Raw genomic sequence first — 25,814 nt, forward strand, 5'->3', positions numbered from 1 at the left:
TCTATCACTCTGGTGCCAGGATAACAGCCTCCTCTTGAACATCAAAAAAACGAAGGAGCTGATCATGGACTTTAGGAGGGCACATCATCCGAGGACGTACACTCCATTGAGGATAAATGGGGATCCTGTGGATAGGGTGAACTGTTTTCAATATCTGGGAGTCCACAACTCCGAGGATATGACATGGGCATCACACGCCTCAGCACTCGTGAGTAAGGCAAGGCAGCGCCTTTACCACCTCAGGCAATTGAGGAAATTCAGAGTGTGTCCGAGGATCCTCCAGTGCTTCTACGCAGCGGCGGTGGAAAGCATCTTCTCCGGGAATATTACCATCTGGTTTGGGAATTGCTCTGCCAAGGACAAGAAGGCTCTGCAGAGAGTAGTGCGTTCGGCCGAACGCACTATGGGAATGTATGCCCTGCAGGAACTATACATCAGGAGGTGCAATTCCAGAGCCAACAATATCATGAGACCCCTCCCACCCCTGCAACGGACTGTTCCAGCTGCTACGGTCAGGCAAACGTCTCCGTTGCCATGCGGTGAGAACGGAGAGGTTGAGAAGGAGTTTCTTCCCAGAGGCCATTCGGTCTGTAAACGCCTATCTCACCAGGGACCAACTCTACTGAACGTTTTTCCTTCCATTATTTATTATGTAAAAGAATATGTGTGTTTATGATTGTGTTTATAGTTTGTTTGGTTGTTTGTCTTTTTGCACAAAAGTCCGCGAGCATTGCCACTTTCATTTCACTGCACATCTCGTATGTGTATGTGACAAATAAACTTGACTTGACTTCAAGACTTAGCACCAGGCCCACAATCTCCACGATGCAAACAGCACATGGTCTGACTCTGCTGGGTCTTAGTGCTCCACCCCTCCTGAAGGGAACCTCAGTAGTGATGGGACTTCCCCTTCTCCCTCTTTTAACCAGGTCACCACAACCATATACCCGCTAGTTAAAATTCCCAGCTGTTTATTTTGGCTTTTTTTTTTTTTAAGTGTTGCCGGAGCGGCGCTGGGTATTAGTCACTTACAACTAACGGTAACCTGTCAGCAGCTGAACACAAACTCTCAACTTGATAGCCTATGGCAAACGGACGTGCAAGTTGTCACGCTAGCACAGAACCAGCTAAATAGCCCGCCGCACGGAATGTGTTAAGAGCTTGCTGTGGGCAGGATAAAATCTCGTGGCGGGCCGGATGTGGCCAGTGGGCCATAGTTTGGAGACCCCTGATCAAGATCGTAACTCACCTTCAACCTTAGCACCATTTTCCAGCACTATCCAATATCTCTCGAGTCTCTTAATGCCAGAAATCTACCAACTCCGTTTTGAAAGAACACAATGACCCAAAGAGAAAAAAAAATCCCATCTCATTCTGAAATAGCCAGTCATTCAGTGTGAAGAAAGGTTCCAAACTGAAACGTCACCTATGCACGTTCTCCAGAGATACTGTCTGAACCACTGAGTTACTCCAGCACTTTGTGTCTTTTTGTAAACCATCTGCAGTCCCTTGTGTCCAATTGAATAGAATTTTTTTTCACAACAAAGACACGAGCCATAATTTGCAGTTAATGATAATACCGGTAGTATCACTTAGCATTATTTACACAAGATGAGCTATAACAATGACAATGACAACTTGGTTCAAAAATGGTATTGTGCTCCATCTCACCACTTAGGTGTATTGGAAAGTTTGAAAAGTACAGCACTAGATAAAACAAAAATCACCAGATGATTGTCTAGTCCTTTCCACTGAATACGTGTTTAATGATAAAATATAGTAGGTACATTAAAACACACTCACAGTTATACAGTACAGAAACAGATGCTATGGCCAAACCCACCCAAAATGCCCCATCTATGCTAATTGCTATAGGATCACCCCTCAGCCTCCTGCACTCCGATGAATAAAGTTCTAGCCTGCCTGACCTCTCAAGAACTCAGCTCCTTGAGTCCTGGCAACATCCACAGGAATCATTTCTGCACTCTTTCCAGCTTAGAAACATAGAAATTAGGTGCAGGGGTAGGCCATTCGGCCCTTCGAGCCTGCAACGCCATTCAATATGATCATGGCTGATCATCCAACTCAGTATCCTGTACCTGCCTTCTCTCCATACCCCCTGATCCCTTTAGCCACAAGGGCCACATCTAACTCCCTCTTAAATATAGCTTGATATGTCTTTTCTCTGGCAGAGTAACCAAAGCTGTACACAATATTCCAGGTGTGGCCTCACCAACAGCTCCAACATAATATCCCAACTCCTATGCACAATGCTCTGAAGGTCAGCGTGCCAACGCCTTTTGTGTTGTCGTATCTACTTGTAATACCTCCTTCTGGGAACTATGTACTTGTTCTCCTAGGCTCCTTTGTTCCACAACACTCCCTAGAGCCCCCAAAAGGAAGTGTAATTGGAAACAAAATTCAAAAAAACAATACAAGGAAGTAAAAAAACATGTAAGATGAATATTAATGTGGCATGCTAAAAAGGACAGGATAAGGGAGCGGATTGGCTCTGAACTGGCTGTAAAGTACTTTTTGGAGCCCCCAAGTTTGGTATCTTTATTATATGAATGTTAGTTTGTATATTTATAATTCCTACCATTTGCAGTTTCAAAGCAAACATCAAAAGAAAATTACTGGAACAGGATTAACATAAATCCTCCAGTCCAAATCATTTCCAAGTCAATATATCTAACTAGGCAAATGTTTCCTCCACTATTTCTTGCTGGTTCCTCAGTTCCAGAGCCAAGTTAGTGGACTCGTATGGTAACAGGATTATTTTAGTAACAAAGTTTTAAGCATTTCCTCCTTTTCATTATTTAATTCATTTTAGTGGCGTGGGGTGCGGGGATGGGGAGAGAGCAGGGAGGGGGGAAGCAACTGTTTTCTAGTTTTAGTAAACGGTGATCTCACGTGAAAGAATGTAACAGAGATGATTGGAATTGGGAAATATATCCATTCAAATCCAATTGTGTAAACAACGAGCAACGCGGACTGGTACAAAGTATCAGGAAAGACAAGAACAATCCTAGATTTTATCAATACTAATCCTTTCCGTCTTGCCTCAACATTCACGAGCAATTTTGCCATCAAGAACCACCACAGCAACTAGAGCCAGGAAACCAGCCACCTTCCCGACAAAAGAAGCTCCCACCGTTCGTCCTCGTCCTCCTCACACAGCGACTGTAGTCTGGGCACGACCCGGTCGTTCCAAACACTGGATAACCGGTTTCTGGGAAAGGTGGCGGATCTACGGGATTGAACGAGGGAAGGGTGTGGGCATTGGCGGAGTGCGGGTCCAGGCGAGCGGTAAGTGAGTGATCAGTCGTGGGTTGTAGGTCTCCGGGAGAGTGTGGAGCGGGGGATGGGGAGGCGAGTAATCGACCGGGTTGGAGGGTCATAAGTGATAGAAGTAGTATTAGGCCATTTGATCGTGGCTGATCTATCTCTCCCCCCTAACCTCATTCTCCTGCCTTCTCCCCATAACCTCTGCCACCTGTACTAATCAATAATCTATCTATCTCTGCCATAAAAATATCCACTGAATAACCATAGAGGGGTGATAAGCCTGAGAAGAGTGGAGTGCGGCGTGACGGGGAGTGATCTGTCGGGGGTTGCCGAGACGGTGAGATGAGTGGTCTGTCGGGGTTGGGGAGACTGGGCTCCGGGCGGAGGGGAGAGGCGAGTGCTCAACCGGTGGTTGCTGGGGACGGGGAGAGTGAGGTTCGGCGGAGAGGGCTCCGGGAGAGTGGTGGGATGGCGAGTACTCGCCCGTTGTTTGGGGGAAGAGTGGAGGAGAGATGGTGCTCGGGAGAGGGAAAGTGGAGGAGAGCACTATGTCGGGGGTTGGGGGCTCCATGAGTGGGGTGATCGGTCGGGCGGGGGGGGGGGGGGGGGGGGGGGGTGGGGGCGAGGTGCTGGGTCGGGGTTGAGGGAGAGTGGGGTGCGGCGGGCGGGCGGCGGGCCAGGAGTTGGGGAGGGGGGGGGCTCCGTGAGAGTAGAGTGATCGGTTAGGGAGGAGAGGAGGTGCTGGGTCGGGGGGAAAGAGGATACGAGTGCTCGGCCGGGGGTTCGGGCCAGGAGAGTGGAGGAAGGAACTGCAGATGCTGGTTTATACCGCAGACAGACGGAAAATGCTGGAGTAACACAGCGGGACAGGCAGCATCTATGGAGAGAAGGAATGGGTGCCGTTTCGAGTCGAGACCCTTCCTCAGTCACCCATTCCTTGCCTCCAGAGATGCCCGCTGAGTTACTCCAGCATTTCGTGTCTATATTCGAGTAGAGTGATCGGTTGGGGTGGGGGGGGAGAGAGAGAGGAGGTGCCGGGTCGGGTGGAGGTGCTGGTGCTGGTGCCGGGTCGGGTGGTCTCCATCCATCCCTCCCTCCCTCCTGTCCAACAACCCGCCCACCCAACAGCTGCTCCGATCACTCACTCACCCTCTCCTCGCCGCCGCCGCCACCAGCCCGGGGCCGCTTCCGGCAACCGCCACTTCCCCGCCCCAGCAGGCCCCGCTGCCCCACACCGCGCATGCGCCTGTCCATGCAGACCCCTCCGCGCGCTGACACCTGCAAACCTCGCACTTTGGTTTCAAAGTGACACTTTTCAAAATAACGCAACTTTTGGAAATTAAATGACTCAAGCCTTTTTGACATTCATATGTCGGGACCTGTATCCTATATATGTCTGAAGCAGGGTCTCGAACCGAAACGTTTCACACAGAGAATGGTAAATCTCTTGAATTCTCTGCCACAGAATGTAGTTGAGGCCAGTTCATTGACTATATTTAAGAGAGAGTTAGATGTGGCCCTTGTGGCTAAAGGGATCAGGGGGTATGGAGAGAAGGCAGGTACAGGATACTGAGTTGAATGATCAGCCATGATCATATTGAATGGCGGTGCAGGCTCGAAGGGCCGAATGGCCTACTCCTGCACCTATTTTCTATGTTTCTATGTCATCTATTCCTTTCTTCCTTTTTCTCCAGAGATGCTATCTGACCCGCTCAGTTACTCCAGCTTTTTGTGTCTATCCTTCTGAGATGTCGGGACCTGTATCCTTGTCCGTCGGCCCGGGTGGTTCCCAGTGCAAATAAAACAATTGCCCCTGGAATGGGAATCTCAAAGGTATTATATCAGGGGATTACTCGGAGCATATAGGCCGTCCCCGAGTAAATCTGAAGGGTCTCGACTCGAAACATCACCTGTTCCTTCTCTCCAGAGATGGTGCTTGTCCCGCCGAGTTACTCCAGCATTTTGTGTCTATCTCCCGAGTAACGAAGTCGGACAAAAAAATAAGAATCACTCGATTTTGTAACGATACTTCCAATAAGTAAGGATTTCATTGTTCTATCTGGGACATATGCAATAAAACACTCTTGACTTTTGAATTTAATTATTTTATGGGAATTCGTTCTTGTGTAACGATGTACATACTCAGAGAGAAGTCAGGGATAGAAACATAGAAACATAGAAATTAGGTGCAGGAGTAGGCCATTCGGCCCTTCGAGCCTGCACCGCCATTCAATATGATCATGGCTGATCATCCAACTCAGTATCCCGTACCTGCCTTCTCTCCATACCCTCTGATCCCCTTAGCCACAAGGGCCACATCTAACTCCCTCTTAAATATAGCCAATGAACTGGCCTCGACTACCCTCTGTGGCAGAGAGTTCCAGAGATTCACCACTCTCTGTGTGAAAAAAGTTCTTCTCATCTCGGTTTTAAAGGATTTCCCCCTTATCCTTAAGCTGTGACCCCTTGTCCTGGACTTCCCCAACATTGGGAGCAATCTTCCTGCATCTAGCCTGTCCAACCCCTTAAGGATTTTATAAGTTTCTATAAGATCCCCTCTCAATCTCCTAAATTCTAGAGAGTATAAACCAAGTCTATCCAGTCTTTCTTCATAAGACAGTCCTGACATCCCAGGAATCAGTCTGGTGAACCTTCTCTGCACTCCCTCTATGGCAATAATGTCCTTCCTCAGATTTGGAGACCAAAACTGTACGCAATACTCCAGGGATGGGATACTGAGTTTGATGATCAGCCATGATCATATCGAATGGCGGTGCAGGCTCGAAGGGCCGAATGGCCTACTCCTGCACCTATTTTCTATGTTTCTATATGTCAGGTGTACTTAACCTGCGGGCGACCTGTAACGTGAAAATGACAAAATTAAAGCCGCTGTATGGGAATGCTCACAATTTTCACAACAGGATAAGTGAATTAATGGCAGACATATAACACAAGACCTAGCGTAGACACCATGACCGTTTCACCGAACACTTACACTCGGTCCGCCACGGCCTACTGGATCTCCTGTTTCATAAACATTTTAATTCTTCTTCCTATTCCCATATTGACCTTTTTGTGCTGGGCCTCCACCATTGACAGAGTGAGGCCACACGCAAATAAGCAAATTCGGTATTCCGACTGTGCATGCCCAGGTCAAAGGTCACTCGCTATAAACATTCCCGGCAGCTGTGCTGGGGGGTTTGGCCGGTGGCCGCTGGGTGGGGCAGGAGGTGTGGCTGGCAGACCCTGGCCTGTCGGGGAGCGGGTTCCTCGGGAGTTGGAGCGGGATTAGGTTGGAGTTGGTGCTTCTTTGCCGCGCTGGTTATGGGCCTGGGGAGGCGGCTGCTCCGGGTCGGTGTCCCGTCGGTCCGGGGCTGTCGGTTGGGCTTCTTCTCCAAGCTGGCTGTGGGCCTGGAGCCGTCGTGTTTCCGGGCCGGTGTCCTGTCGGTCTGGGGTCGCCCCGGACGTCTCCGACCACCCTCTGGGCGGGGATGGGAAACTGGGTCAGGTGGAGGTGTTGGGTCGGGTGGTGGTGCTGCTATGGGGACGGTCCAGTGACGGTTTGGCAGCACTTGTGGCAATAGACAATAGGTGCAAGAGTAGGCCATTTGGCCCTTCGAGCCAGCACCGCCATTCAATGTGATCATGGCTGATCATCCCCAATCAGTACCCCATTCCTGCCTTCTCCCCATATTCCCTGACTCCGCCGGGGACCCGGGTTCGATCCTGGCTGCGGATGAGTCGCTTGTCTGTTTGCGCACAGCAGCGCAGCTGCCGAGAATGTCTCTCCGCCCGTCCAGTCTCGCCCTGGCTCCCACCGAATCTGCCCCCCCCCCTCTCGCTGTTACACCCCGCTCTCCCACTACCTGGCAACCCCGTTCCTCAGATTAAATATTTTTACACATAAATTATGAATAAAGATAAGAATTTATACAGTTTTTCCAGCCAGCGCTTTGTTAGCATTTTCTTTATCGCGAGTGACCTTTGACAAATCCCATGATTCCTTGCTTTTTTCGGAATACCAAACTCGTTTATTGGAGGAACAGCACCTTATATTCCTCTTAGCTTACAACCCTGCGGTATGAACATTGAATTATACAATTTTAGGTAATTTATCACCCCCGCTCTAGGTACTGAATGAAAAAAGCTGGCGCTAATCCCATTGGTGCAGCAATTAATGTTTACGAGTTCTGTTTATACAAGGGCTCACAACCTATAATGGGGATGTCCCATTGCAATAACCGTTATGTTCGTTGTTACAGTTCACCGACACTTCCGCTGAAGCAGCGTCCAATGTACATGTTGCACTGTTGCTGCCCCACCATTTTGGTCAAAATATATAAATGGTACACCGGCGCTTCACCAATAGTATGTCAGCTGTCACTGATATTAGCAAACAGTTCCTTGGTGCAAACCCTATAAATGTGACAGATAAACAGGAACGGGAGACACAAGGAACTGCAGATTATGGGATCAGGACCAACACAAAGTGCTGGAGTAACTCGATGGGTCAGGCAGTATCTATGGCTATGCGATATTTTGGGTCGCAATCCTTCTTCAGGCTGATTCTCGGGGGAAGGAGCTGAAAAAGAGGTGGGGGAGAATACTGGCGCTATCTCAGTAGTTGTGACAGATATGCATATGACAGACATGCACTAGGTGCATTAGCTATGTCCTGTTGCTGTGACCGATATGCACGATATGGACTCGATGCGTTGGTGCTGCCCTGCTGCTGTGACCGATATGCACTATCTCTGTGTTCAAGAAGGAACTGCAGATGTTGGAAAATCGAAGGTACACAAAAATGCTGGAGAAACTCAGCGGTTGCAGCAGCATCTATGGAGCGAAGGAAATAGGTGACGTTTCGGGCCGAAACCCTTCTTCAGTCTGAGACCGAATATACAAGGTCTGAAGAAGGGTTTCGGCCCGAAACGACACCTATTTCCTTTGCTCCATAGATGCTGCTGCACCCGCTGAGTTTCCCCAGCATTTTTGTGTACCTTCGATTTTCCAGCATCTGCAGTTCCTTCTTGACAGCTGACATACTATCGGTGAAGCGCCGGTGTACCATTTATATATTTTGACCAAAATGGTGGGGCAGCAAGTCACCTATTTCCTTCGCTCCATAGATGCTGCTGCACCCGCTGAGTTTCTCCAGCATTTTTGTGTACCTGCACTATCTCTGTATTCGGTGCATTAAATTTGACCTGTTATTGTGACCGATATGCAATATATGTATTCGGTGCATTAGCGCTGCCATTGTGCTGTGACGGATACACACGATCTGTACTCTGTGCATTAGCGTTGACCTGTTGCTGTGACGGATACACACGATCTGTACTCTGTGCATTAGCGTTGACCTGTTGCTGTGACTGATATACAATATCTGTACTCGGTGCATTAGCGCTGCCCTGGCGCTGTGAGTGATACATATGATCTGTACTCAGTGCATTACTGCTCCCCAGTTGCTCTGGGCGATTTGTAGTAGGTGCATCAGCGCTGCCCACGTGCTGCGAGCCACGCGCACGCTTCACCACCTCTCCTTTCAGCCCGAGTGCTCCGGGCGCAGTGGCTGCCGGGCGCTTCCGTTGCCTGGTTACGGCGCTGCCCATGGAGCGCATCAGCCTGGACAGGGATGCGCTCGCCGCCGTCGATTCCTATGTGGAGTATCGGAGGTGAGGGATCAACGGCCAACTGACTGGCCCCGAGTCTGCTCCTCCCACCCACTGTCGAGTGCTCGAAGCCGAGGGAGAATTGGTGGCTGGGGGCTGGACTACAGGTTCTGGGCCGGGGACGTGGGCTACGGGTTCCGGGACTGGGGGTCTGGGATACAGGTTCTGGGGGCGTGGGCTACGGGTTCTGGGGCTGGGGACCTGGGCTGTAGGTTTTAGGGACGTGGGCTACAGGCTCTGGGGTCCTGGGTCACAGGTCAGGTTCTGGGGCCGGGGTCCTAGGCTACAGGTTCTGAGACTGGGGACTTGGGGTACAGGTTCAGAGGATGTGGGGTAGATAGAGGCTCTGTGGCTGGGGATGTGGGTTACAGGTTCTGGGACTGAGGACGTGGGCTACATGTTCTGGGGACGTGGGCTACAGGTTCTGTGACTGGGGGACCTGGGCTGCAGGTTTTATGGACCTGGGCTACGTTTTGGGGCTGGGGACGTGGACTACAGGTTTGGGGTTGGAGATGTGGGTTGCAGGTTCTGGGGTCCTGGGCTATTGGTTTTAGGGCTGGGAACCTGGGCTACATTGTGGTCTTCCTTGACTTGAACCTTTGGATCTTATGCCTTAACAATATTTCACACATGCTGACATCATGATGCCTCTACCTGTTCAATTTGGATGGTTAAATGTAACTAATGGCAAATGTCCGACTCTTCCAGTGTCCAACTTTCCGTTGCCATTACTACACAGGACAGGGCCGGCCTTAGGGGTTGCGGGGCCCAATTGGGAACAATTTTGGTGAGCCCCAGATTCCCAGCCAAGGTTTGTCAGCCGAGTTATTTAGTATATATTATGAAATTGTACACTAAGGTGCTATGGATTATACACTGTCTGAATCCCTCCTGCTCCCGTTTGACTGTCATTACCTCCACTGGCTTCCAACCGTTACCAGCTAATTACTATTAAACTGCATTATGTGATTGGACACAATGCCCTTGGAGACAGCAGCTGATTGGACGGGACGAGACCTATTTGTTGATTGGATGGGAATTTTAAGGCAAGCTGGTTGGTGATTGGACGTAACCCCCTTAGAGACAGTGATTGATTGGCCGCCAAATAACAGGCACAAAATAATTGACAAATAGGAAAACAACAATCGCCGGTCGGTGCGAACTCGGTGGACTAACTGGCTGTATCTCCAAACTAAACAGTGTAAAATGCAGGTACATTCATTTAAAATAAAATTCAGTGATTATTTCACATGATTTCTTACAGTGTAAAGCTCAGTATCTGACCAATTCCTGTTTAACACGTTTGGTCTGCCGTGAGCATTTTTCTCTCCCAAAACTGTTTATATCTAGCAATACGATCAACAAACTATGCGATAGGAAGCGATCGATAAGATTTGATGGGGCACCCTGAGCTTTTTTGCACTAGTATTAGGGTTAAGTTATTGAATTTATTCGTTTCTCATTTGTTCTCATACAATCTATGAGTATTGAGTTTACACGCCTGTTATGCTGCTGCAAATAAGAATTTCATTGTTCTGTTGTGGGTACACATGACAATTATACATTCTTGACTCGTCTCTTCACTCATGCATTTGTGCAATAGAAAACAGGTAACCATTGCACTCTGCGCCAAGTTAAATAGGATCAGCAGTTAGTCAGGAAGTGACTATTCGCCTGTTAGGTGGCTTCACTAAATGGTGTGACTTAATATTCCTCCAGCAGTTTGTTTTTTTTTGCTCAAGATCTGCAGCTTGCGATTTAATACTATGTTCCGCTGCGATCTAACTAATGGATGGCCATATGCTGAAGCACACGCAGCATTGAAATGTTAATACGACAATTAGCAAGAATATTGAATACAGTAACACGTAGCTCAGAGGACACTGGGGTTTAATTTTACAAATGCCCATTTTCATGAAACAAGTCACTTTTGGCAACGATACCAGTTTTTAAGAAGGCAGACTTTGCACTGACCACTTGAAAATAAATCAGTGGTTAACTGGCAATGTAAACGTGATGGTGTGCCTGCCACCAAAGCAGCAGGCACCGTGGGAGGAAAGTGGGGGAGAGGGAGATGAATGTGGACGGACAGGGGGTGAAACAAAAAGATAAAGAGCTGGTTTCAGTGCAACAGCAGTACAAAACTTGAAAGCTGGTCACAGGGCTAAGAGGCTGAAGTACTTCAGGCTGCTGTTGGACTGAAACCAGCTCTTTATCTTTTTGTTTCACAGAATCACTTCAAGCCCATTATAAGTGCAACATGAACCGTGATGGGAATGGGTTTTAGTAAGCCATGATCATATTGAATGGCGGTGCAGACTCGAAGGGCCGAATGGCCTACTCCACCTAATTTCTATGTAAATTTCAGTAAGTAAGTAAGTAAATTTTATTTATATAGCATGGTTGAATCAACTCGCGTTGAAATCAAAGTGCTTTACATAGAAGAAATAATTAGGTTTCCGTACATCCATAGAAAAATAAAAAAAATAAAAATGACACAACACATTATAGAATTTAACATGAACGTCCCCCCACAGCAGAATCAAAAACTTCCACTATGGGGAAAGGAACTAGAAAGTTCAGTCCTCTTCCTCTGTGATCACCCGAGGTCGGGGCCTATTTGTGGCCTCCGCAGCCAGTCTGATGTTTTCAGGCCCTCTTGCTGGATGATGGGAGTTGGGGTTGGGAGAAACACTCCTCAGCGGCTTGGAGTGTCTGGAACGGCCGCTCCCTCCCCGGAGACCGCGGCTACCAATGTCCACAAGCCGCGCAGGTCGGTGCTCCGACTCTGGCGATCTCGGCGAGAGATCCCAGGCTCCGCGGTGTTTTAAATCCAGCGCCGCCCGTGCCTGGACGCTCCGCAGACCGCAGCGCCTCGATGTTGGAGTCGGCGGTCACAGCACTCCAGAGCTTACCGCACGGTGTTTCAGTGCTGCGCCGCCGAAGCTGGGGTTCTGGCCAGTCCCGACAGGAGACGCTGCTCCAGTCCGATGGTAGGCCGCGAGGATGGGGCGAAGAAGCAGCTTGGAGGGAAGCTGCCTCTCCGACCAGGGAAGTTTCCCCCTTCCCCCCGCCCACAACATAAAAGAAGACCTTGTGAGATATATGGCTTGTGCTCACAATCACTACTCAGAGACTAAATCGTGGAAACAAGAAATGCTTTATTTGCGAGTCTGCAGAATCGGGTGCCTCTCCAAGTTGAGACACACCGAGCAAAGGAAAAACGTCTATTTTTATACAATTCAGTATACAGTCTTTATTGATCGGACGCCTCCCCTTCTGACCCCTTCCAATCAGGGTACCGAGGTTCACAATCTTCCAACCCTCCCCTCCGTGCGTCATCAATCATTCCCTCTCCTCCCACATCATACATCGCATGTACATTTAAATTAGGTTCTTTGTCATGAGGGGCGTAAAGTTAATATTCATTTATTTTATTAAGCATGCTCAGTAGCTGTTGCCCTAACCTACTTAATTGCCTTTGACCTAAAGAATAGCTTCTGTGTTGTCAGCTACATTCCTTACCTCATCTTGTTATTCTACAATGTTATCAACAGCTCTGAAGGTCTGACTGTTTGTTCGAATCACAAGGTTGGTGATTCCAACTTCTCGGCCCATCACAAGGTCGGTGACTGCAATTATTCGGCTCCTCACAATGATGGTGGTTTAATCATCTTATCCCTCACAACCTCCAACAAACATTTTTTTTTAAAGGACTAAAAATAAAAATGGGTGAAAGGACGGACTGCCGGCAGAGCAGCCATACACAACGGCGCCCCACTCCTGCAGCCATTTTTAGGAGGTACGCTAAGGTCCATGAGGCTGAGGTTGGGAAGGAAGGGGGGGGTAGACGCTACAAGCCTCCCGTGAGAAATGTTATGTCTCTGAAATTGAAGATAGACATAAAGCTGGAGTAACTCAGCAGGACAGGCAGCGACTCTGGAGAGAAGACCCTTCTTCAGACTGAACTGAACTCTCGTCGGTGAGAGTACTTGTGATTGCCTGAAGAATGGTCTCGACCAGAAACGCAACCCTCTCCCCAGAGCCCGTCCCGCTGAGCCACCTTCAACTTCAGAGCCAAACAAAAAACACAGAGTGCTGGAAGAACTCAGCGGGCAAGGCGGCTGCCGCACCCGCTGAGTTTCTCCAGCATTTTTGTTTACCGCAAAATGTCAATGATTCCAGGAATGCCGAGGCAACAGGGTGAGAGAGAGGGAGTGAGTGAGCTAGAGAGAAACAAGATGGGGAGCGGGAGAGAGAGAGTGCGTGAGAGGGAGGGAGAGAGCGAAAGACAGAGCGACACAATGTGGGTCGGTAGGTGAATGACTAACCTGCACGCCAAGAAGAAGCCCCTTCTCGCGGTCCGGAGCCCTCAATCATGATGGTGAGTTTTAAGAAATTCTCAATGTGTCATCAATGCATCGATCTACATTCCTCAATAAATGTAATTGTGTTTGGATCAAGTATTAATGACGCCGCGTGAATTTTATTCAAAGGAACGTGGTGTCATTAATACGTTCAAAACTCAATTACATTTACTGAGGAATGTGGATCGATGCATTGATGACACATTGTATAATTACTTGTTAACTACTGGCTGTTAACAAGTGCCAACAGTAGTAGTTAACAAATAATTTGTGTCTGATGGCTGTGCAGTGGTTGTTATCCATGTTCGTTTAAAAAAAAAATCCGGATGCCGAATGTTTAAAAAAAAAATCTTATCTATCTAAAAGCGAATTCGTATTTCCGTACGAAATACGGAACATTGGTGCGGGGCCCAATTGGGAGCAATTGGTCCAATCGGCTTAAGGCCGGCCCTGACACAGGTAAGTAGGAGTGATCTTACGCAGACCTATTAGAACAGATTTTCCAGTCGTTATTTCCAGTTTAATTAGTATTTATTGAAATAGTTGTACAAACAAAGAGATGAATGTACCAGGTTTTCCTTATTCTGCACACGAGTTGTAGCTAGCAGTTCTCCCCAGTCTGGTTAAAACTGTATACTGTCCACCCCTGTGCTTGGTCTGCCACTAAGCCCATATATGTATACGCCCCTCTGTGCATCTAATGACCACCCCCAAGTGTCCAAAATAATACTGCAAGATATATCTAGACAAAAGAATATAATATGCCAACGGTAGCTAGCCTAAACATAAATGGCTCCAACACACCGGCCTATAATTGTCTTGCGTATATAACAAAACAATTACCAATAAACATTAAAAGGAGCTTTAAAAACTTTACACATTTTCAAAAAAAAAGGTATGTACTATGTGTTGGCATGTAATCTTCTTTAGTCATTCTTCAATCTTCTTGCTGTACCTAGGTCTCAGCTTCTTGGAGCAGACATATCTTTGTTATCGGCCTTTCCAAGATGCTGCTCTTAATCTGAAGTCGAACTGTGCGCACAAGACTTTGTGCATCTGGAATGGTCTCCAATATTCTGCCCATTTGCCAGGAGCCTCGTGGTGCAGTGGAATCAGCCAGCACAACAATGTCACCTGGAGCTTCTCCTTACCCTTGACCATCGTTGTCGTTCTTGGATTGGAGACAAGTATTCTTGTGTCCACTGTTTCCAAAAGAGATCTGCCACATATGTGCCACATCTGTCTGTGGAATTCTCTGCCTCGGGGTTCTCTGGATGCTTTCAAGAGAGAGCTAGATAGGGCTCTTAAAAATAGCGGAGTCAGGGGATATGGGGAGAAGGCAGGAACGGGGTACTGATTGGGGATGATCAGCCATGATCACATTGAATGGCGGTCCTGGCTCAAAGGGCCGAATGGCCTAGTCCTGCACCTATTGTCTATTCTCCTGCTCCTGTTCTTAGTGCTTTTAATGTCTTTTAATTTTTACTGTTTTTAGTCCTTCGTTTTACGGTTTTTAATGGTTTGTAATAACTTTTTGTCCATGAGTTTCATGTACAGCACTTTGTGGCAACTGCGGTTGTTTAAAGCGCTTTATAAATAAAGTTTATTATTATTATTATTATTATTATTATTATTATTATTGTTGTCTATTGTCATATTGCACCTGTCTCCATCTGCATTTAATGTACGTCTTCCTTCACGATGAGTCCAGGTGGCTTGTTTTTCAACAGAAGAAGGTGGTTTGGTGTGAGTGCTTCCAGGTCCATTGGATCATCAGAACTCTTGGTAATGGATCGATTTAAAATTGCTTCAACTTCACAAACTAAAGTTAGCAATCCTCCATTGTCCAGAACTTGTTGGTTAAGAACAAAGCGCAGCAGATTTCGAACCATGAGATCAATAGTTCCCAACCACCGCTGTGATGGGATCCTGCTGGGGGGGTTAAACTACCACTTTATCCCTCGCTGAAGCATAGCACTCTGGATCTTATTCTGATTCAAGCCATGGAGTGCTTCTCTCATTTCTCTTTCCGCTCCGATAAAATTTGTGCCATTGTCTGATCTTAAAGATGAAACTTGACCTCGTCGACAGATGAATCTTTGTAATGCTTGGATGCAGGAGTCTGTCAATTGTAGATGCAACTTCAATATGTACTGCCCTGCTTGCCATGCAGGCGAAAATTACACTATACCTTTTAACAAGACTTCGTCCTCTCTTGATCTCGATAGGACTGAAGTAGTCTACTCCTACATCTGTAAATGGAGACTTGTCTGGTAGAATCCTCTCCAGGGGCAAGTCTGCTATTTTTTGTTCTCCAACTCTTCCCCGTTGTCGTTTACATACAACACAGTCTGTTATGATCTTTTTGGCAGCGGAGTTAGCTTTGATAATCCAGTATCTTTTACGGAGGCGAGACAGCATATGATTTCGACCTCCATGTCTAATCTGTTCATGGATATGTCGTAACAGCAGTGTTGATATGTGAAGGTCCTTTGATAGAATAATAGGATGTTTGGCCTCTTCCAGCATTGCTAATCTATTCAGGCGACCATCTACTCTAAGTAGTCCATAATCCAGCACTGGATCTAGCTTGTACCAATGACACCATTTTTACCAGCTTCTAGTACTGATAGCTCTTCTTTGAATCTTTGTCTTTGACTGTAAGAGATGATTGCATTCTCTGCTTGGAGAAGTTATTCAGGATATAAACACTGTCCTCAGAGTGTTGCTTTAAAGACTTGCATCTCCTTATTAACCTTTTCCTTTAGCTTGCCAGGATCTTTTTCAAAGCTACTCATAGCAGTCTGAATTTCCTTTCTTTTTCGAGTCAACTGCAAGAGTGCTATCCTTACTTTTAGAAGCCAAGCTACAGCAGTCTTCAGGTTCCTCTATGGTGAGAAATAGGTGATCAGAGAGTTTGTGGGGTTCAATGGATCCTTGACAATGACGTTCATTGTGATGTCTTATTTGATTTCTGGATCATTAGCAGAGATTGCAGATTCCAAGTGAAGCTTTTGCCATTCTCTGGTCCATTGAACCATTTCTTACATCTTAAGAAGCGGTCTGCTGTTAGTCCTTTAGAGGCTTCATCTGCAGGATTTTCCTTTGTGCCAACATATCTCCATTGTGATATATCAGTAGCATCTCTTACAAAAGAGATCCTGCTTGCTACAAATGTTTGGAAGCGTTTGGTTTAGTTGTTGATGTACTTAAGCACTGTTGTGCTATCTGTCCGGGAGATAGATTTGTCCATTTGAAGCTGTAATTCCTTTTGCAGCATTGTGTCAACTCTGACAGCTAGGACTGCAGCTGTAAGCTCCATTCTGGGAATTGTTATTTGTTTTAATGGTGCCACTCTGGCTTTTCCCATTATGGATGCAACATGTACTTCTTTGTTATCATCTTCCAGTCTTAGATATGAAACAATACTGTAGCCACTTTTGCTTGTGTCCGAAAAGTGGTGCAGCTGTGCATAACTGATTTGACCAAAGCTTGCGGGCTTCATGCACCGGTCCACTTTAAATTCCGTCATCTTGTTGAGATCTGCTAACCATCCTGTCCATCGCTGAGAAAAGGTTTAGGGTATGTTTTCATCCCATCCGAGTCTTTCCTTACAGAGCTCCTGCATAATCAGTTGGCTGGCAGGGTAAATGGTGCTAGAAATCCTAAAGGCTCGTGTATAGAGCCTAAAACTGACAAGATGCCCCATCTTGTGTATGGTCGTTCCTGTGCAGCAATTCTGAACTTGAACACATCTGTTTCAACGCACCAGTGCAATCCCAGTGCTCTTTCCATTGGCAGATTGTCTTTGTCCAATTCCAACTCTCTGGTCTCCTTGGTTCTGTTTTCTTGTGGAATGGATGCCAATACAGCACGGCTGTTGCTGATCCACTTTGACAGCATAAATCCTCCCATTTGACAGAGGGAAGTTGGGTCTCTTGCCATTTCAAGTTTGTTTAAGTTCACATTTATTGTCACTTAACCAATAAAGGTACAGTGAAATTTGAGTTACCATACAGCCATACTGTGAAAAGAACACAATACACACATAAAATAAAATTTTACATAAACATCCACCACAATGGAGTCAACATTCCTTACTGTGATGGAAGGCAATAAAGTTTAGTCATCTTCCTCCTTTGTTCACCCGTGGTCGGGGCCTTTGAACCCTGCGCAGATCGCCTCCACAGAAGGTCCGATGTTCAGGCCCTCTCGTCAGGATGATGGAAACTCCGACGTCAGAACGGATCGTAACACTCCGCGGCAAGGAGTTCCCAAGTCGGCCGCTTCTTACTGGAGACCGCGGGCTTCACAGTGTTAAAGTCCACAGGCCCCGTGGTTGCACCACTTCTTCTGGCGATCCTCGGCAAAGGATTGCAGCTCCGCGATGTTAATGTCCGTGCTGCGCCTGCGGCTTGAAGTTCCTTTTAGGCCGGTCTCCAGGAAAGGCCGCACCAATCCAGTTGTTAGGCCGCGCAGGGGGCGCGGAGATGAGACACTGAGAAAGTTGCATCTCCGTTGAGGTTAGTGACTGAAAAAAAGTTTCCACCTATTCCCCCCCACCCCCCACATAAAGTAACCTAGAAACATTGAAACACACATTTAAAACATACTTAAAATAATAAAAACAGAGAAGGGACGTGACAGACTGCTGGCGAGGCAACCATTGCTGGCACCACTGATTTTGAACTGCTTTGTGTTCCGAAGGCATGGATTTTAAACAATCATCTACATAGAAGTTGGTCTTTACTGTGTTTGTCACCTTTGCTGGAAAGTGAGCTTTGTTGTCTTCAGCCGTCTTCCTGAATGGAAAATTTGCACAACTTGGTGACGACACTGCTCCAAAAAGATGTACCTTCATCTGGTATTCAAGATCGTGCTGCACGTCACCCTTGGGCCACCACAGGAACCACAGATAGTCAAAATGCTTTTCTGATACCTTGACGATGAAACATTGCTTTGATATCAGCCATCAAAGCAACCGGTTCTTGTCTGAATCTGAGTTCTTGTCTGAACTCCAATGAGTGAGTTGGTAAGGCCTGGACCCTGCAGCAGCTGGCAGTTAAGTGATGGTCCTTTGAAGACTGCTCCACAGTCAAAGACCACCCTCAAAGTCCCTTTCCTTGAGTGATACACACCATGGTAAGGGATGTACCAGAGCTCTCCATCACTTCGATTCAGCTGGTCCACTGATACCATTTTAGCATAAGCATTGTCAATCATTTCTGTGAGGAAAGATGTATATTCATCATGAAATTTCTTATTCTTGCCAAAGCTGCATTTCAGACTCTGTATGAGCTGCTCTGCAATGCAACAATTATTTGGCATGCCGACACTTTCTTGTTTGAAAGGTAAGTCTAGACAATAGTGTCCATCTATCATCTTTGCTGAGCGATTCATAATATCCAAGAACTTCACATCTTCTCTGGACATTTCTTCTGTTTCCGTGCTGGTTCTTTCATTGAAGTCGTGATTGTACTTTTTAAAACGGGAGGGAGAGAGAAAACGGGGAATTACAGACCAGTTCGTCTAACATCAGTAGTGGGGAAACTGCTAGAATCAGTTATTAAAGATGGGATAGCAGCACATTTGGAAAGTGGTGAAATCATTGGACAAAGTCAGCATGGATTTGTGAAAGGTAAATCATGTCTGAAGAATGTTATAGAATTTTTCGAGGATGTAACTAGTAGAGTGGATAAGGGAGAACCAGTGGATGTGTTATATCTGGACATTCAGAAGGCTTTCGACAAGGTCCCACATAAGAGATTAGTATACAAACTTAAAGCACACGGCATTGGGGGTTCAGTATTGATGTGGATAGAGAACTGGCTGGCAAACAGGAAGCAAAGAATAGGAGTAAACGGGTCCTTTTCACAATGGCAGGCAGTGACTAGTGGGGTACCGCAAGGCTCAGTGCTGGGACCCCAGCTATTTACAATATATATTAATGATTTGGATGGGAATTGAATGCAACATCTCCAGGTTTGCGGATGACACGAAGCTGGGGGGCAGTGTTCGCTGTGAGGAGGATGCTAGGAGCCTGCAAGGTGACTTGGATAGGCTGGGTGAGTGGGCACATGCATGGCAGATGCAGTATAATGTGGATAAATGTGAGGTTATCCATTTTGGTGGCAAAAACAGGAAAGTAGACTATTATCTGAATGGTGGCCGATTAGGAAAAGGGGAGATGCAGCGAGACCTGGGTGTCATGGCACACCAGTCATTGAAAGTAGGCATGCAGGTGCAGCAGGCAGTGAAGAAAGCGAATGGTATGTCAGCATTGATAGCAAAAGGATTTGAGTATAGGAGCAGGGAGGTTCTACTGCAGTTGTACAGGGTCTTGGTGAGACCACACCTGGAGTATTGCGTACAGTTTTGGTCTCCTAATCTGAGGAAATACATTCTTGCCATAGAGGGAGTACAGAGAAGGTTCACCAGACTGATTCCTGGGATGTCAGGACTTTCATATGAAGAAAGACTGGATAGACTCGGCTTGTACTCGCTAGAATTTAGAAGATTGAGGGGGGATCTTATAGAAACTTACAAAATTCTTAAGGGGTTGGACAGGCTAGATGCGGGATCATTGTTCCCGATGTTGGGGAAGTCCAGAACAAGGGGTCACAGTTGAAGGATAAGGGGGAAATCTTTTAGGACGGAGATGAGAAAAACTTTTTTCAGAGTGGTGAATCTCTGGAATTCTCTGCCACAGAAGGTAGTTGAGGCCAGTTCATTGGCTATATTTAAGAGAGAGTTAGATGTGGCCCTTGTGGCTAAAGGGATCAAGGGGTATGGAGAGAAGGCAGGTACAGGATACTGAGTTGGATGGTCAGCCATGATCATATTGAATGGCGGTGCAGGCTCGAAGGGCCAAATGGCCTACTCCTGCACCTATTTTCTATGATTCTATGTATTGCTTGATCAGTAGCTCCTCTAGGTTTACAACGGATATTCGATTTACAGCAGCAGCAGGGCAGCCATTTTCATCCCTGCTTTTGTTGTCTCTTAGGAGACCATACATGACCCACCCCAGTGGGGTTATCGTGGCGTATGGTTCACCCCCTTGGCTGTTGACCAGCTCCCATGGTTCCAATACTTTGAAGCATTTGTCCCAATGAGTAGGTCAATGCCAGAGTCTATTTCAGGAATCTTGATATCCTTCAAGTAAGGCCATGGTATCAGCTCTTCCTGTCTGGGAATGTTTAGCTGAGAAACCGGCATGGTCTTATGTATAATAATAATAATAATAATAATAATAATAAATTTTATTTGTTGGGCGCCTTTCAGACATCTCAAGGACACCTTACATAGGTTAACAGGAAATATAAACATATAATCAGAATAAAATAAATAATAAAGACATCACAGAAACACAAATTAAAAACAGAATTCAGTCCAAAAACAAAAATCAAAAACACTATGTGAAGAGAGAGCAGCGGCAGCTAAAGCGCGCCAGCGTCCACTCTCCCTTCACGGCAGCTATCTTGGACAAAGACTAACAGGATTACCTTACAGACAAAAAATCATTCCCCCACAATGGACACCACTGTGGGGGAAGGCACAATGTCCAGTCCCTATCCCAAATTCACCCCAAAGTCAGGCCTATTGAGGCCACCGCAATTGCCTCTACGGAGGCCCGATGTTCCTGGCCGTTCTCACCGGGTGGTCTTGCCCCGGCGTCGGGCGAGTCCTCTTAGCGGCTGGGCCACCTGGAAGGCCGCTATCTAGCTGGAGACCGCGGCTTTCGAAGCCGACAAGGCCGCGCCGGTTTGGAGCTCCCAGGCTCCCGATGTTGAAAACGGCGCCGCCCGCTCCGCAGACCCGCAGCCCGGAGGTGTTGAACACGGCGGTCTCAGCTCACCAGAGCTCCAGCGCGTCGATCCAGCGCTGCGACCCAGGCAAGGCATCACCCGCTCCGCTCCGCGATAGCGCTCCAGCGCTCCAGCGCTGTGCCGCCACCGAGGCCGAGGTGCTGGGCGGTCCCCGCCAGGAAATGGCGCTCCAAGCCCGCTGGTAGGCCACGAGGACGGGTCGACGGGCAGCCCGGAGAAAAAGCTGCCTCACCGACCAGGTAGGGACCTAGAAGTAAAATTAACCCCTACCCCCCACATTAAAAAGTCCATATCCCCTACGGAAAAAAAAACAGGACTCACTAAAAACTTTAAAACAAGCGAATTAAAACGGACGGCTGCTGGCTAGCAGCCGTTCCCCAAGATGGCTCCTCCTCCTCCATCTGTTATGAACACATCAGATAGCTGGATAAAATCGTCTTTGTCCAGATTAGATATTTCCAAACCTGAGATATGATTACTTTATTGGTGGCCTAATAAATAAAAACACATTCATGATAAAGTCCAACTTTATTTCATCAAATACACTGGAGCATTTCAACAGCCAGTTGCTGCCGGCGTCTTGCTTACTAACTAGTACCCGTGAGAGAGAGAGAGAGAGACAGAGAGAGTCTTTGTGTAGTACCGTAATACCATGTAAAGGGTAGCTTGCATATTTGTGTGGTGAAGGTTATAAATGGCATGAATTAATAAAGGTTAATCTACACCCTTCTTAAGGAAGTAAAGCATATATAGTGGTTAGTGGAGTAAATATAACAAACCAGTATAAGGTGCGGCATTTAGTATTTTACTGCATATGAGAGCACATAAAACTAGACAGGTCATGCACAGTTCAGGTATAGCCAGTAAATTTTCCAATTAGAGGGTTTGGCTTGCAGTCATGACCTGCACGTGTACGATAATAACCTCCAGCACACAACTCATCCTTCGCTGGGGAAGTAATCGGGTGAACGCGGGGGAGAAGACACCGGTGGAGATTGAGGCACCGGGGAAGGCAGGGATGGCACCGGCATCAGCAGAGGAATCGCTGGAGCAGCATTCGCAGAGCGTGAGGGACTTGGAGGTGCTGGTTCATTAACCGGAAGGAGGTGTTGGCGGGTTCGCCGATAAATGCCGTTGTCAATACTGACCAAGTATGAGCGTGGTTCCGCGGTGGACCCCAGAATGACTCCGAGGCGGTTGTAACCTCGGAGTGATTGCAAACGGACAACCTGTCCCTTGTTGAGTGGTTGAAGCGGAGATATCGTGGTATTTTCTTTGTATGTTGCGGCAGCGTTGGAGCTGGGGTTAGATAACTGACGGCGCACAAACTTGTGGTTTTAGTAGTTGCTTGGCCATAGGCAGAGTGGAGCAGGTTCGCCGTTACATGAGCCGTTCGGCTGCAGATCCCAGGAGAGGGTCGTGGACGATGTTCCGAAGGTTGAGTAAGTTGAGATAAACATCAGAGCCGGCCCTGTGTGAGCGTTACATTAGTTCCTTTGCACTTTATGCCGCTTGCTTAGCCAGGCCGTTGAACTGCAGGTGGTCGGGGCTACTGGTAATGTGGTGAAAGTCCCAGTATTTCGCGAAATTCCTGAAGAGCTGACTGGAGAACTGAGGTCTGTCTGAGAGCAGCTTTAGGGGGGCTCCGTGGACAGAGAAGTGATGAGTTAGTGTCTGAATGACCATGGCTGAGGTCGGGCTACTGAGCAGGTTGATTTCAAACCATCATGAGTAGGAATCAACTAAAACCAGGTATTGTTGGCCATGCCACTCGAAGATGTAGGCTGCTACTGTGGAACAGGGTAAGTCCGGCGTGCGGTGCGAGAGCAGTGGTTGTTTCTGTTGGTGCGGGGTCAAGCTATTGCAGATCGGGCAGGCAGCAACCTTCTCTAGAATGTAGTTAGTCTGAAGAAGGGTTTTGGCCCGAAACTTTGCCTATTTCCTTTGCTCCATAGATGCTGCCGCACCCGCTGAGTTTCTCCAGCACTTTTGTCTACCCTCGATTTTCCATCATCTGCAGTTTCTTCTTAAACATGTAGTTAGCCATGTCTGGCCAGAACAGCATTCCTTTCGCATGTTGAAGGGTTATTTCTGCAGCGGGATGGCCCCATGGACAATGTCAATGTACTTGCTGTGAATAGACTTCGAGCGGACCACCTTGTGTCCTTTCATAATCACGCCGTCCTGAATGACCAGTTCGTCACGGACTGGGAAAAATGGTTCGATAGCTTGCGGCAGGTGGTGCTGTTTGTCTGGCCAGCCGTGGCGGATGACAGTGGCCAGCGATTTTAGCATTTCGTCTGCAGTTGTTTGTGACACTAGGATGTCTAAACCGGCAGATGGGAGGCAGGTGTCCATTATAACCATGTACCCCTTATGCACAACATCAGACAGGTGTTTTTTGCAGGTTGGGCGAGGTGCCCATGAGAGGGTGTCAGCTAAGTGCATGTCCTTACTATGTTTGTTGGTTAGTCTGAAGTCATATCTCTGTAGTTCCATCATCATGCGTTGTAAGCGCGCTGGTGCTGTGTGGATCGGCTTACTGAGGATACTGACCAGGGGCTGGTGATCGGTTTCGACCGTGATCGGGTTGCCAAAGATAAAGTCCTTGAATTTCTTGCAGGCAAAGGTTACTGCGAGTAGCTCCTTTTCGATTTGACCAGTGTCGGTCATGGTACAGGAGGCATAGGCAACTGGTCTGGAGCTCTTTCCGTCGTCTTGTAGGCAAGCAGCGCCCAGTTCATACTGGGAGGCATCACAGGTAAGGGTGACGGGTAATTTGGCATCAAAGTATGCGAGGGTTAGAGCACAAGAGATTATTTGTTTGAAGGTTTCAAATGCCCTCTGCTGGTGTTGGTGCCAGTAGAAGTGCGTATCCTTGTGGGTCAGTTGTCGCAGCGGGGCAGATAGCTCGCTGAAGTTTGGGATGAATTTCCTAAGGTAGTTTAACATGCCTAAGAATCGTTATAGAGCAGTCACGTCCCTAGGTGCTGGCATTTCGTTGATGGCAATGGTTTTAAACGGGTCTGGCTTAAGTCCATTGTTGGTGAACACGTGGCCCACATAAGTCACTTCGTCGACCCGAAACCTGCATTTGAGAGGGTTGAGTTTGAGATTTACTTCCCTGGCACAATCTAGGACGTGTTTCAGGTTTAAGTCATGTTCTTGTGCATTGCGCCCAGTGACCAGGATGTCGTCTACAATTATCTAACATGGGTAGCTATCAAAGAGTTATTCCATAGTACGCTGGAAAACCTCACTGGCTGAATTGATCCCAAATGGCATTCGTAAAAATCGGTAGCGTCCGAAGGGCATCGCGAATGTGGTTAACATGGAGGATTCATGGTCTTGTGGCATTTGCCAAAATGAGTTCAAGAATCAAGACAAGTGAAGAAAGTTTATTGTTATGTGTCCCAGATAAGACAATGAAATTCTTGCTTGCTGCAGCACTACAGAATATTGTAGGCATAAATACAGATCAGATCAGTGTGTCCATATACCATAGAATATATATATACACACATAAATAAACAGATAAAGTGCAATAAGCTGTTATAGTTCAGAGTTTGTTTGAAGTTGTGTTTAATAGTCTGATAGCTGTGGGGAAGAAGCTCTTTGCATCTAGGACAGAAAAAACTGTGGCTTTACCCAGGTTGGCAGCGACGTCTTCCACTGTCCACATTGGGTGGTGTGGCCATTTGATGGCAGTATTTAAATCCTTGGGTTGATGCAGATCCTTATTAATCAGAAAATCTGATTATTAATAACCACTTTCTGCTATTTGCACTTTATCCGTTTATTTATTCATGTGTGTATATATTTATATCATGGTATATGGACACATTTATCTGTTTTGTAGTAAATGCCTACTATTTTCTGTGTGCTTAAGCAAAGCAAGAATTTCATTGTCCAATACAGGGACACATGACAATAAACTCACTTGAACTTGAACTTGAACTTATTTCGTCTTTGTTCTTCTTGACTGCTGCAACCATAGTGGAGACCCAAGAAGAGGGATCGTTGACAGGGACTATTACACCCAGTAATTCCATGCTGTTTAATTCAGCTTTGATGCGGTCCTTCATTGCATGTGGGATTTTGTGAGGAGAACGAACAACAGGTATAACTTCCTTGTCGGTCACAATGCTGTATTCTGTGGGAAGCTTGCCCAGCTGATTGTCAAAAAGGTCTTTGTATTGTTCGAGTCGTTTTTGGGTAGGATTTTGAGAGGTCGACAGCTAATACACAGTTTTGCTGAAGAAAACTAGGTTCATATTACGGCATGCCTCATTGCCCAAAAGAAGTGGCACTTCCCCTTTTACGATAACAAATTCCAAGTTGTAAACTCTAGATGGCATTGTGGTGTAACCGTACCCACTGGTTGCAATTCTCCCCCACCAAATGGGTGTAACTTCGAGTTTGTTTTCAGAACTATTTCATTTTTGTGAATTATTTTGAGATCGGTCAGCGAGATTACATTACATCTGGCCCCTGTGTCTACCTTGGCGGCAATCTTGGTGTTGTTGATACTGAGCGTTGTCAGGGGATCACTGTCTGTAGCCACAGTTGGTAATACAAGAATGTATGTTTTGGCTGACTTCTTGCAGGTGCTGCGGTTGTGGTTCTGCTGTTTCAGGCAGTGCTTCATGGGAGAGTGG

General features: G+C 47.0%; 2 protein-coding genes across 2 annotated transcripts in view; one reads left to right on the forward strand and one right to left on the reverse strand.

Annotated features, from left to right (window-relative positions):
- Window positions 1-4,499, reverse strand: part of ccdc126 (coiled-coil domain containing 126) — a 101,357-nt gene extending 96,858 nt beyond the window's left edge. Inside the window, exon 1 of the mRNA XM_033046438.1 lies at window positions 4,438-4,499. The gene's annotated coding sequence lies outside the window, so the exon portion shown is untranslated. The remainder of the gene's footprint in view (window positions 1-4,437) is intronic.
- Window positions 4,500-8,822: 4,323 nt separating this feature from the next.
- fam221a (family with sequence similarity 221 member A) overlaps window positions 8,823-25,814 on the forward strand; it is a 42,086-nt gene continuing 25,094 nt past the window's right edge. Inside the window, exon 1 of the mRNA XM_033046439.1 lies at window positions 8,823-8,963. Coding sequence (XP_032902330.1) covers window positions 8,899-8,963 — 65 coding nt within the window. The 5' untranslated portion in view covers window positions 8,823-8,898. The remainder of the gene's footprint in view (window positions 8,964-25,814) is intronic.

The sequence above is a fragment of the Amblyraja radiata genome, chromosome 2, assembly GCF_010909765.2.
Source record: "Amblyraja radiata isolate CabotCenter1 chromosome 2, sAmbRad1.1.pri, whole genome shotgun sequence".
NCBI lineage: Eukaryota > Metazoa > Chordata > Chondrichthyes > Rajiformes > Rajidae > Amblyraja > Amblyraja radiata.